Below are 12,966 nucleotides of genomic sequence, written 5' to 3' on the forward strand. Positions count from 1 at the left end.
TCTAATCAACACAGTTGAAGTCAAAAGAGCAATTTAGTTCACCTCAGAGCAGACATTAAGGCTATGACCTTACTAGCAAATAAAACAGTTCCACAGCTTAGATACTTGTAATAGTTAAATTCAGGTGTTTGATGTCATGGTGTGGTTACATCCTTTTTCTCCTCAGCTATGTGGGAAATTTATGGAGAAAACTACTTGTGAGAACTTAGAGAAAATTATTTAACCCCCCCCCCCCCCCCCAATTTCAGTCAACCTTAGATTTTCACTCACTCATACCCACATAAAAGCACAAATATGTTTTTCTAAGCGGTCTGGCAAGGATCATCTGTGTTTTACAGCAATGGGAAAGGCTATGGTTGTTGATGCCTCACTACCTCTCTGGCTTTCTTACTGGTGATATCAAATGGATTTTTGGACTGCTGCTCAATACCATTTCGAAATCAAACATTATTTCAGGGTGATATTTCTGTTTCAGAATTTCATTTCTCTTTTCATAATTCTTAGACAATGGGTTACTCGTTGTTATGTTTCCTCCTTTGAGGTATCTTTAGGCTTACAGTTTGCCTTGCTTTTAGAATAACAGGAATGATATATACACAACAAGATGTTATCTTTATTGCCATTCTTTTGTTATCAGACCACAGACCTTCTGATCTTGGCAAAATCACATTCCTCAGTTGTTCTCAGTTGGTTGCTGTCAGTTTTGTCCTTTGCCATCAACACAAGACATTCTTTTAGCTCTTCTTTATTGTTTCTTATGGAACCATAGAATAGTTTGAGTTTGAAGGGGTCTTTCAAGGCCATCTAGTCCAACCCCCCCTGAAGAGACATTTTCAACTAGGTCAGGTTGCTCAGAGCCTTGTCCAATCTGCCCTTGAACACTCCCAGGGATGGGGAAGTATTCAAGAGCAGACTGGATGGGGCTCTGAACACTCTTTCCCACCTCTCTGGGCAGCACAGTTGTTAGTCAACACAGTTTGTTAGTCAGGGAAAAACTCTCAAGTTGGTGTATTAAAATAGATATAAAAGCAAAAGCACCTTCTCAGATTATACTTTTCAGGAAGTGGTAATAAAAATTAATCTTGTGTTCTATTAACACAAGGCAATCTGTGTTCTCTATCAAGTGGAGTTTGAATATGAATTTATAAAACAGGTTTGAGAACATAGGGTTTACTTGTTTTTAGACATAGATATGAAGTTTAATGATAGGAGCAGTTATACTTTATTGTGCAGTGCGAGATTATCTGGTAGAGCAGATTAGGACCCATTCAATATGTGCTTGCAAGGTCAGGTCATGAATGCTCACTGCTTGCATTGGAAAAAACATGTATTATGATTTTGTGCTAGTTTATCTTGTGTATTTCATGTGATCATTCTTGTCTTGTGTCTAACTCTGTCCCAGTCAAAACCAACACACTAATCTTCTATTCACTTTCCACAGATCTGTGATACCCAGCACTTCTCTTATAAGCTTTTTTCTTCAGAGCTCAGCTGCTGCCCCAAGAGGCAGCTGCCCTGGAAGCTGAGTCTGCCAGATGTAGTGACTGCTTCTGTCTGACTTCCCACCTGGGCTGGAGTGAGAGCATAAACACTGCACTGGAAGGACTTTTGCAAGTAAGTACTGATGTGTGCCCAGCCTCTGAATCACTTCTGAGCTCAGTGGGACACTTAGAGCACAGAAATTTTGCAGTCCAGACCTACTGGCTGGCTGGGGCATGCTAACTTCATCACCACCTGTGTTGATCCCATCCTCATTCCACTTGATTTCTGAGTTTTTAAAGAGAAAAATGGGTATTAGTTATGCTGTAATGACTGTGAGTTGATGCAGAAGTTTTAAATGAGGACAGGGACATTCCCATGTATCACATGCTAAGGAAGAAAGACTGACTGGTAGAAATTTTTTAACTGAGTCTCTGTTAGGTATTGGAAAATTAGTTTAATTTCTTGCCATGCTGTTCTGTGAGCTCAAGAGTGTCTTTCTCCTTGGTATCCTGGAGTACCTAAGGCCATGGTGAACCCTAGCCCAGCAAGGGAGGCAAGTGGCCTGGTAAGAATATGAAAACACCCATTTGCTTAATCCAAGAGAAGACTAGATTCATTTGTCTAATAGTGTTTCAAAACATGATACTGCAAGGACAGGCAAGCACCCAGGCAAGAAATAGTATCATCTGGAATATGATGTCACTGGAAAAGCAAAGTTTTGCAAAGTGTATTACAATGATTGGTAATAGGTTTGTTTCAGCTAGATGTCCTTCTGCAAGGAGAGGGTTATTATTCCCTGGAGAGTAACTGATTCTTCTTGGGGAGAAAAATTTGCAGAGATGATAGGATAGGTCAAGTGGAAGAGAGTGTTGATTTGTTTGAACAAGCTTGGTGCCTGCACATGAAGGAAAGACTGTGTTCAATCTGTGACATCAGTCTGTAATGTGTAATTGAGTGTCTGTAATGTGACAGGGACATGGATATATGCAATATATGTGGTCTTTGTACAGACAGGCCACAGTTCCAGAGACAAAATGGGACTTGGGGTAGGATTCTGGGCAGGACTTCATAGTGATAACTTCATAATTATATCTCTTGAGGCAGAATGGATTTTAAATCCAACACATAAGATATCCTGGTTTGCAGAATACCCAAAGCCCAGTTGTGTGCCCATAAAATGGAAAAAAGTTAGAAGCTAAAGCAGATACACTCTGATACCCTTGCATACTCACGGAGGAGAAACAACTACAACAAACTACTGCCAACCTGGGCTAGCTGTAGAACTCCTTATGGACACTGAAGTTAATTTTCCTTGGTTTCAGCTGTAGCAAATACCCTTACACATAAGAGGATGGTTGTGTTCTCTTTAGAAAAGCCATTAAAAATCCAGAAACAAGATCACCATCCACAGAAAGGATGAAGGCATTTTCACATAATCTGGAAGATTTGATTGGATTTGCTGCAAAGCTTTAAAATGCCCTTTCTTTCCTGACTTCATGAGGTGTCCATGGTGGTCCTTCAAAGAAAGTGTGAGGCAAACAGCTAAATTCAGTAACAGCTTCGAACATTCATTTAATCTTCCTCTGCACTCAGGGCGTCAGACTTAAGAGCACTGAGTTACTGGCCTGAATACAGCTTTAATATCTCACAGGGGATGCAGATAAAAGGCATCAGAAGAAGTGTGTAATTCTATTAGACTGGCCCTGTATCTCAGAGCTTATGCTGTTCAGCTCTCAGGCAACTGTTGTGGTTTGCCTGATCCAGGAGTCCCTAGGCAAAGAGCTTGTTTAGATGAAGTGGTATCAGCATCTGAAAGACACCAATGTGCAGTTGTATCTTGCTATATTTACTATCTACTCGGGGTGTAAGGTTACATTTATCAGAATGTATTTATTAGCAGTTTATCAAAATGTTTGGTGTTTAAAACTCCTACATCTAACCTGAAAATTGGTTAGATCCAGGGAATAATCCTAAATAGTATCAATAATTTTTGGAAAATTACTCTTCTATTACATTACTGAGGGCTTACAGACACTCATCCTAAGATCTTGCATACACTTTTGCCAGTGAAGTGTTTAATGTCTAATAACATTTCCAACAGGTTGTGATTGCAAAAAACTCAGTGTTAAAAACCTAACAGGAAAAAAATGGGAGGCAGGATGGTTGCTTTATTCCTTTGCTTAGGGACTGGGAAAAATGGTTTCAAAGACTTTGAATAAGCAATTATTACATGGCAAAAACAATAAAGTGTAGACAAAGTACAAGCAGAAACATCTTCATGGTACTTCCAAGATTAAATGGTTTATTTGTGCGCCTCTCAAGGCATAGAAGACACAGTGGGATAGAAATACAAAACTGATGAACAAGCTTATTTCAGACCAATTAAGAAGGTTCAAGACAGAAGTATCATGGAGAGTGATGTGTTCATATACCTAGAGAGAATAAGAAATAGGATTGAAATATGTTATTTCCTATTTTATAGATGCATCAGCCTACCAAAAATTTGCATAACAAAATTAGCTTCTTTTGCAGATGCACTTCAGTTTTAAGTAACAAGTAAAAGCAAAACCAGAAACACAAATTAATTAAGAAAATATGTTTAAAACATTTAGTGGTATGGTGGTCTTGCAACTTTGTGCAAAGTAAGCAGTTATCTCCTGAGAGGACAGAAATGGATAGCTGGAGTGAAAACCTCTTGCAATATTTCAGCTAAATCAATCCATTTCTTTGAGTGCAGAAGGGTTAAGTGGCATTTAAGTCAATCTAAACCTCAAAAATCTATCAATGTGCAAACACTACAAATGAAAACATTCTTTTCTCTCATTTATTTGTTTGCTTTTTTTGTAAGAAAGCTGTAATTTCAAAAGATTTAATTTGTAATCTGTCTGATTGTATAGCAGGCTATTGAATTTAAGTACCATTAGAATTTGCCCTGCTGAACTGGTGAATAGTCATTTATAGACAATTAGCTGCTCGCTGCTGTCTTTCAAATGCTGATCATCATGAAATCTAACCCCCATGCCATGTCTGTGCAAGCAGTTCCTGCCATCCTCCCACTGCTGCCTATCCTTCTAGACCTCAGATTTCATAGCCCCATTTTAGCAGTAAGTAAAAATTTGACATTGATGCCAAACATACAGTGATCTGGTGCCTGAATGACAACGATGCTCTGCAGTAAGCACAAACTGGCAGAAAAAATCTCAGTCACATCTCAGACTATCTGGAATTTAACAGGTATCAAGGGATTGTCTCTTCCCAATATATTTAGTAACAAAAACTTGCTAAATTATTATTAAATAGGCTTGTTTGTTCTATTCTCATGGAACTTTTTAGGTATGGATTTGTCAGTGTTGAAACCATCTGAACTTGTTCTATCTTCTGTCTCTGTACCTAGTTTATCATCTGTGATATCTGAACAGCTAGTGATGGTTTTTGCAGACCAAAATATACTTCAGAATCCACATGTCCTGCAATCTGCTTGTCTTCCAAACAAGAGTATTTAACAACATTGATGAAAAACAATTATATTCCACAAAATAATTATTACCATTCTTAAATTTCTCACAATAGTCATGGAGGAAGCACACTCAAATGAAAACAATGCAGAAAAATAAAAATGAGTTACACAGCTTGGAAAAAACAAATTGTTTATTATTAGCAAGAAGTCTCAGTAGTACTGTCTTTTCTGAACTAGTTATGTGGCCTCACCTTGAGTACTGTGTGCAGTTTTGGTTGCTGCAATATAAGAAAGTTAAACTATTAGAGAGCAGCCAAAGGTGGTGAGCACTGACAGGACCGAAGGGAATGGCCTGAAGTTGTGTCAGGAAAGATTTAAGTCAGATACTAGAAAAAGGTTTTTCACCCAGAAGGTGGTTGGACACTGGAACAGGCTCCCCAGGGAGCACCAGCCTTATAGAGTTTGAAAAATATTTGGACCATGCTCTTGGGCACATGGTGTGAGTCTTGGGGATGGTGTTCTGCAGGGCCAGGAGTTGGACTCAATGGTCCTTGTGGGTCTCTTCTATCTTATATTCTGTGATTCTGTGGTTCTATGATTGGTTTTCAATAGTTTCTAAATCCTTCACTATGTTTAGGAGGCATCCTATAAACTAAGCATTAGTAATAAAGATGTGAAAGAATCTCTGCTTTTTCCTTTTCCTGCCTACCCTATCACCTTCCCTTGGCTATTCAACAGCACATTGCCTTCTTATCTGTTAGGAAAACGCATACTAAAAGAATAGGCAAAACTCCAGTCATCTTCATCACTGAAAGTAATGAAATCTACTAACATGGGCTATGTTCATACTCCCTCCCATTTCCTATCATGTCACTTGCTATGCTCTAGATTGGAGCTCTTCCATGGAAAGGAGAAATGGTCTGAAATTTTCATTCCCTACACTTCTTAAAATTAGACAAGGGCCACAGTCCTGAAAACTGCTTAGGTCCAGGGAATAATCCTGAATAGAATCAATATTTTTTGGAAAATTACTCTTCTGTTACATTACTGAGGGTTTACATAAGCTCATCCTAAGATCTTGCATACAAGATTGCCAACCTTATGCACAAGGTTGACAGTGCAGGCCTTGTGATGTACCCCAATCCATGTCTCCTGCTAATGAAGAAGGCTGAAGTATACAAAACTTATGGGCTTTTCACTCAGATTTTTATTTATGAGTATGGGTTTTGGATGGAATCATCTCATTTCTGGGAATCAGGCTGACCCTATCATACAAATCAGCCATCAAATGACAAAAGCTTCTACTCAGTTCCAGAGCTGAGACAACATCAAACTGAGTAATTTCACCACTAGCTTGTAACCACTATCTAATCTCTATCTAGCCATGAATAGAAAGATTAACCATGACTTCAAAAAAATTATTCTCATTTTAGAACATGAATGAAGTTCATACTTCCAACAAAAAAAGAGTTGAATTCTTGTGTTGAAGTATAAGAACAACTTTGTTAGATCTATCTAGTTTACTGATCTGTCTCTGACAGAGGCTACTAGTAGATATTTTGAGAAAGACAAGGGCATAATTAATTTTTCACATGGCTATAAGTTTCACTTGTCTGAAGCTTTGGGACTTTCAGAATGGAGATCTTGCATTAATTCATCCATTAATTTTGTTTAATTTCTTTTTAAGCCTATGTATTTCTGGCATCCACAATATCCTGTAGCAATGAATATTGCAGTTTTATTATGTGTCACATGGAAAGATACTTTCTTTTGTTCTGAACCAGTTGCCTGGTAACTTCATTGTGTTCCACCTTGTCTTTATATTATGGGAAACAATAAATAGTTGTTCATTATTCATCCTCTCTATGCCTTTAACAGTTTGGGTATGCTTCTCTCTAATTTCATAATTTTTTTCTTTCATAATTATCTCCAATTTCTCAATTTTTTACCATAAATCTTAGTTTATTTAATTACAAATCTTCAATTATACTTATTTTCTGATTTTACTGTGTCTCTTTGGGATATGATCACAGAACCTTGTTTCTATTTGATTCTTTACAGGTTTCATATCAGTTCTGGATATTCTCTTTTCAGCTTTGATCATTTCTTAACACTGAAAATATGTTTTCAGAGAACTTTACATAAGATCTACTTCCAGGATCACCTTCCTCATGGTCATTTGAAGTCTAGTATTTATAAGTTTAAGTTTGTAACCTTATGGTTTGTTCCCCTTCACAATGATAGGTATGGATTTGCTTTCATGAATGATGAATTTTACTTGGCCCTCTATCATGCATATACAGGAGCATATAAAACCACTCTGAACCTTGTCCTAGTCTTTTCCAGTGCTGATTCTTGTAATTAATTTTGTTCCATTTGGAGATTTTTTCCCTCACTTTTTATTTCTTAACCAGATCATTTAAAATACGTTTAATATCATAGGTCTAAACACAGGTACCTGAGGGACTCTTCTGGCACCTTCCTTCTCTATGAAAAATCTGCCATTTCTTTGTAGTATTAGTTGATTGTTTTTTGACCAGTTACCATGAGAAGAATTTCCTTCTTCCTCTCTTGACACTGAACTTTTTTAAAAGAGCCTTTGTGACAGAATCTTTTGAAAAGCTTCTTGAAAAATCTAAATTCATTGAGGAGATTAAATACTGATTTGTTGAGACAATTATTGTTCATGATGGTAGAAATAATGTACAGTTCTAGATTGGGGGTAGAATTCAGCTATGCTTACACTTCTGAAAAGTCCTTACTTGACACCAGCCAGACTTTAATCTATCATGGAGAAAAGGTCAAGGAAGTAACAGAAAGGTGGCTTTGAGTATCTCTGAGCAATGTATTCTGCTGATTGCCTGTATGTGGTTCAGTAGGCTAAGCAACCTTGTAGGTGGGAGAATGAAAGATGGGAAATGTATTTTTTAAAATCATGATTTAGATAGGAAGTGTCTAGAGATTTACACTAACTACCAATTTAGAGGACTTGGATACCACTGTAATCAGAGATAAATGTCAGTATGTGCATCACTGCAACTAATATGTCTTGATTATTAACAGAACGTTCCCAGGATTGATCAGCTTCATAGAAAGCTACCCATAAAAAAGGGCTCTTCAAACTTGTGGAAAGCTAGGCTGATTGATATTCTGATTAATTGATATTCTGATTAATCTCTTCCCATTTTCTTGGGCACCAGAACTAGTGTCTGTATTTTATAGTCTTGGCTGCACAAGATACTGTGTTTACCCAAGACAGAGACTTTTTTCTCCTGTAGGCCTCTCTTGATCTCTTTTATTGCTCTTTACCTTCTGGGGTAGACATACCAGTGCACATTGAGAAAAGTAGTCCATCTGGGATCATGGGATAACAGACAAGCAGGGATGACACAAAATGTGAATGTATATTTCCTGCACATTAACTGCAGGAAATAGGTACCAAGTGTGTCTTGGCTTCACTGTGCAAAAACAGCATGCTTGATTCACACCAGGAAAAAATTTTGAAGACCTGTAAGTATTCACATATATTGTTCTCTCAGAAAAGCATCCAGAATTCCAGAAGTTTTTACAGTGGAATATTTTCTAACCCAATTACATGCACAAGCATCTCAGCAGTCAGTCTGCAATAGTTTGAATCTAAAACTGAGTAACTTTTGCCCTTGTACTTGTTACTGATATTTTTGGAGTATACAAGCTGACTGTAAGGATACCTGGTTTCTTAAATATCATCTGACATCCATGTCTGTGCTGGCCTGGACTCTGTAGAGCTATGCATTTAACTTCCTTATATTTATTTCTGGGACCAGTAAATCCCAAGATTTAAACTACACTTTATCCTCCTCCTGCCAAAAGTAACTATAATGGAGCCTACGGTATTAAAGAATGCAAAAGCCCTAATTTGCCTGGAATTTTCCTCTTTCTGTGAGAAGCAGTGCTGTAAGCTCCCTGCCCTTCAGTCAGGTACAGATGCTATGGATAGACCCACGTAGCCTGTGGATGACTTGTAGGGCCAACACATATAGGAGCACAAGAGCAGAAAGTAAGTAAAGGTCCCAACAAAAATAGTAATAATTTTTCCATTTCAGATTTCAGGGAATTATCATTATTAATTATTTCTTTATAATAATTTTTATCTTTGCAGTTATTGTAGGGCTGATGCTACACTATGTCTAAAATATGTGCAAATCCCAGGAAAAGATAATTTCTATCTGCTCTGCTGCAGTCTGCTTTCAGCCCACTGTGGACAGTGGTATGAGCAACAAATTATTCTGCGCATTCCTTTTCTGGAAATAAAGCATTTGGAGAATGAATGCAGACCATTTCACTGAGCTGTGAAGACTGAAGACAATAGACATCTTGACCCCATAGAGTAAAAACTAGGTTGTGCACTGGGAGAAGAGTGACCTGAATTTTGAAGTGCTTCTGTGATGAATGTTGGTATTAGAGCATCATAGATAATATATGTAAAACACCTCTGGAAAAGTATCAGTGCTTAGAACTCTGGTTGCTCTCTTGTTTGCCCAAAAGAGTGTTTATGCCTACTTTGTCATATTCCCTTATGCATTTGTGTTTTGTGGCCAAATCACTATGTTCTTCTGTGTACAATGACAACTAGAGCAAGAATGATGGCAAGTACCCTTTTTATCCAGTTGGCCTGTTGTTTGGTGCTCAAGGTACAATCCAAAATTACTTGGGCTTAAATTTCTTCAAGGAGTGGAGGGTGCTAAAGTTGCACCTCCACCTTGCTAAAAGAAATATGGCATCAAATTGATGTTCATGCATAAAATGTAAAGGATAGATTTGTGTCCTCAGTTTTCATTTGTTTTGAATATAAGCCTCACTACCTAGTTTTTAAAAATGTGGCTTAAAAAACAAGCCATCCATGGGTAAATCTTAGCTTTTGATCTCTGGGGATAGATGAACTTAACTACTGGTTTAAGAAATGAATCAAATCTCCAAAAAAGAGACCAGACTGCCTTAAAAAAAAAAAAAAAAAAGTCCCTTTTGGCTGACTTTAGAAAACTTCCTTTTAGCATACATTGGGTTTGGGGGTGATTACATTTTCTCTACTTCTACCTTTTTCTATAGGCTATTTACAAATAAAGCATCTAGCAGGCCAGATATTTCCTGTGGTGATCAGATACTTAAGCAGGACACTTATGTTTATCTTCTGTAAATGTTAAAGGTTTGTGGCTAATATATTTCCTCCCCCAAATTTGCAGATCTGTAGAATTTGAGAGTCTCTCAGAGATATCTGTGTTCCCAGTTCATCTCAGAAGAGCAGAGTATCTCCTGTAAAACACATTCCTCAGCTGCTTCTCTTCAGAAGGAGCAGACCTGTATACATTTTCCATTATTGCAAGGCACTACCTTAGCCAGTCAGCAGTGGGGACATTGAGTCATGCCAGGTCAGATCCTAGGGCAATCAAGAAAATATTTTTATTTTAAATGCAATGCCAGGAATTCTTATTACTAGAAAAATTTTGATGGAAAAGAAATAAAACAATAATTGTGTGAGTTGAATTTTATGCTGGGCTGAAACAGTGTTCCAGAAATATCACTGAAAATAAACATCCAAAGGAGGTTTCTGACAACTAGGTATGATTCTCAACTGAAGAATTAAACCAAAATGATGCAAGTTCATTTTGCTGCCTTTTGTTAACATACAATTTGACTTCCTTTGTCTTTTCTTTTCCATTTTTCCCCACAACTTACTGTATTTAATATACTGTATTTATTACAGTGCCTTGTGCTATGTTTAAAGAACTTCTGTTGAGGTTAAAAATGGCTTTCTATTTTATACTTGCACTGCACCAGCAGCATAGACCTTAACTGAAATATCTATAAGGGATATGGCAAGATAAGAAATTATGTCCAGTGTTGATATATCTAGTACTAAGATATAGAATAGTCATTTAGAAGGTTTTCAAGGTAGATCAAATGTAATATCAGATAAAACTTTCTACTGTCAAACTTGTAAGATGTTTTTGATAACACTGGTACTGGTATAGCCCTGGGACTGATTTTTTTTTTTTTTACTTGTAGGAAAACTGCAATGAAAAAGACTTGTAATAAGTGTTGCTGCTGCTTCATGGTGAGACATGTCAGGGTCCTGAGAGCACGAATTGACTGTAATAGCTCTGATGAGCTTTCTCTGCGACCCTCACCCTTTCCCCCAGGGATACCTGCCCTTTATTTCTCCTGAGCCTGAGCTGTGGAGCAGGTGTTCCTGTCTCCTGGATGGACCTTAGACCTTAGACCTCTGCTGTAGGTGGCTGGTGTCCTGGATGGACCCTGATGCTCCTGGCTGAGCACCCTGGGTGGCCCCTGGGCCTGGTACATCTCATGCTGTGGCTGTGGCTGTTGAGGGTCCCTGCTCCCAAGGGGCTGTGCCCTACTGTGTTGACTGTGTCTCAATGCATCTGACCACAAGTTTCAGGTCTGTTTGTAGCTGGAATTGTTAATTTCAAGGGAAAATTTTTGCCAGAATTTTGGAAAAAAAAACCAACCAAACAAACAAAAAAAAACCCCAGAGATTATAGTCTTTTCATAGTTAAAAAGAAAAAAAACAAGAGTGGGCATGTTTTATTCACAGAATGCTTAAATGCCACTTTTTATAGACTAATTCTTTGCTTTGCATAATCTAATACTGTCATGTTGAAACATTAGATTAAAAAAAAAAAGATATTTCCACCTGAAAGGAAAAAAAGTAATAAAAAAGTGTAATAAAATGAGAAAATGAGTCAAGCAGTGTTCTGCAGAGCTCAGTGTATGCTGTCCAGGCATGTGGGTATGACAGAAGCATTTATAAGCAGTTCAGTAGTCAGGTCTGGATGATGAGGAAAGCTGCTCTAAAGTAATTTCTTTGACCACCAGAAACAGTGGTGTTTCTTCAGCACTGTTTTGCTTTTCTCTAATCTGTGTCAGTAACTGGCTGCTTTGTTCTGCCATAAACCCTGGAGTGCACTGTGCCTAGTGGGGTCATGTGTGCAGGTGATTTAGAAAGTGATACCCCAACTTTGCATCACCATTTGATTCCTGGAAGGAAAGTTCCTTGTACCATATACTGTCACAGCCTATGAATATGACCACAGGTGGTCCAATTCACTTTAATAAACCAAGAAAAAAATTTAGAAAACTTTCAGGTATGGGAGATGATTGTTTAGCAAAAAAAAAAAAAAAAAAAAAGAGTCTGAAAGCTCAGACTCTTTGGATGAGCAACTTAAATTACATGAAAAGCATAAATCAGGCTGTGGGAAAATGTCTCTTCTGAACCTGTCTCAGTTGAAGCCATTAATGCCCCCAAAGGTGCTATTTAGTTCTCTATGATTTGGCTGCCAAAACACTTGTGCATTCAATTTCTAATCTACTTTGAGACAATCCAGTCCATGAGAGAGGTAATACCAGCCCAAACACCTTTGCCTGAAGTCAGATAGGGATTGCTCACAGGTTTCACCAACAGCCTCCTACAGACTGACTGACAGACAGACAGATGACCAGCCTGGGACTGACAATGTTTTCAACCATCAAACAAAAGATCACTACTAAATTTGTAATGCAACCTTTTCACTGTCATGTACTTTGTGACCTAAACTACAATATGTACTTTTGAGATGTGGTGTAATATAGTGGAATACAAATGTACTTTCCTGTGATCCCTAGCAAATTAGGTGGCGATGAGTATTCAGAGTCTCAACAAAGAGCAGTTCTGAATTTGCAGCTTAACAGATGTGTCAAGCAGAAAATAAGTTACATCAAAGTAGAATATTAAACAACAGTTATCTTGCAATTTGATTTAAGTATATTTTAACTGCCAATTGCTCATCCTCCAGATTTCTCAGTATCACATTTCTGGTGAAATGTATGAACCTGACTCCTAATTTAAGATGGCTAGATGGGGAACAATTATTTTTACCTCCTTTTTCCTTAGGTGTATATAAATACTTGATATGTATAAACACATATCAGATGCTTTTACATACAAAATTAGAATATTTGCTTGTCTTTATTGTGTTCCATTTGTATTT

The 12,966-nt window shown here is 37.6% G+C and overlaps 1 protein-coding gene across 1 annotated transcript in view; it reads left to right on the forward strand.

Annotated features, from left to right (window-relative positions):
• Nucleotides 1-4,472: 4,472 nt before the first annotated feature.
• The window catches only part of LGSN (lengsin, lens protein with glutamine synthetase domain), a 61,322-nt gene continuing 52,828 nt past the window's right edge, over nucleotides 4,473-12,966 (forward strand). Inside the window, exon 1 of the mRNA XM_053938446.1 lies at nucleotides 4,473-4,586. Coding sequence (XP_053794421.1) covers nucleotides 4,473-4,586 — 114 coding nt within the window. The remainder of the gene's footprint in view (nucleotides 4,587-12,966) is intronic.

This window comes from Vidua chalybeata, chromosome 3 (assembly GCF_026979565.1).
Source record: "Vidua chalybeata isolate OUT-0048 chromosome 3, bVidCha1 merged haplotype, whole genome shotgun sequence".
In the NCBI taxonomy this organism is placed as follows: Eukaryota; Metazoa; Chordata; class Aves; order Passeriformes; family Viduidae; genus Vidua; species Vidua chalybeata.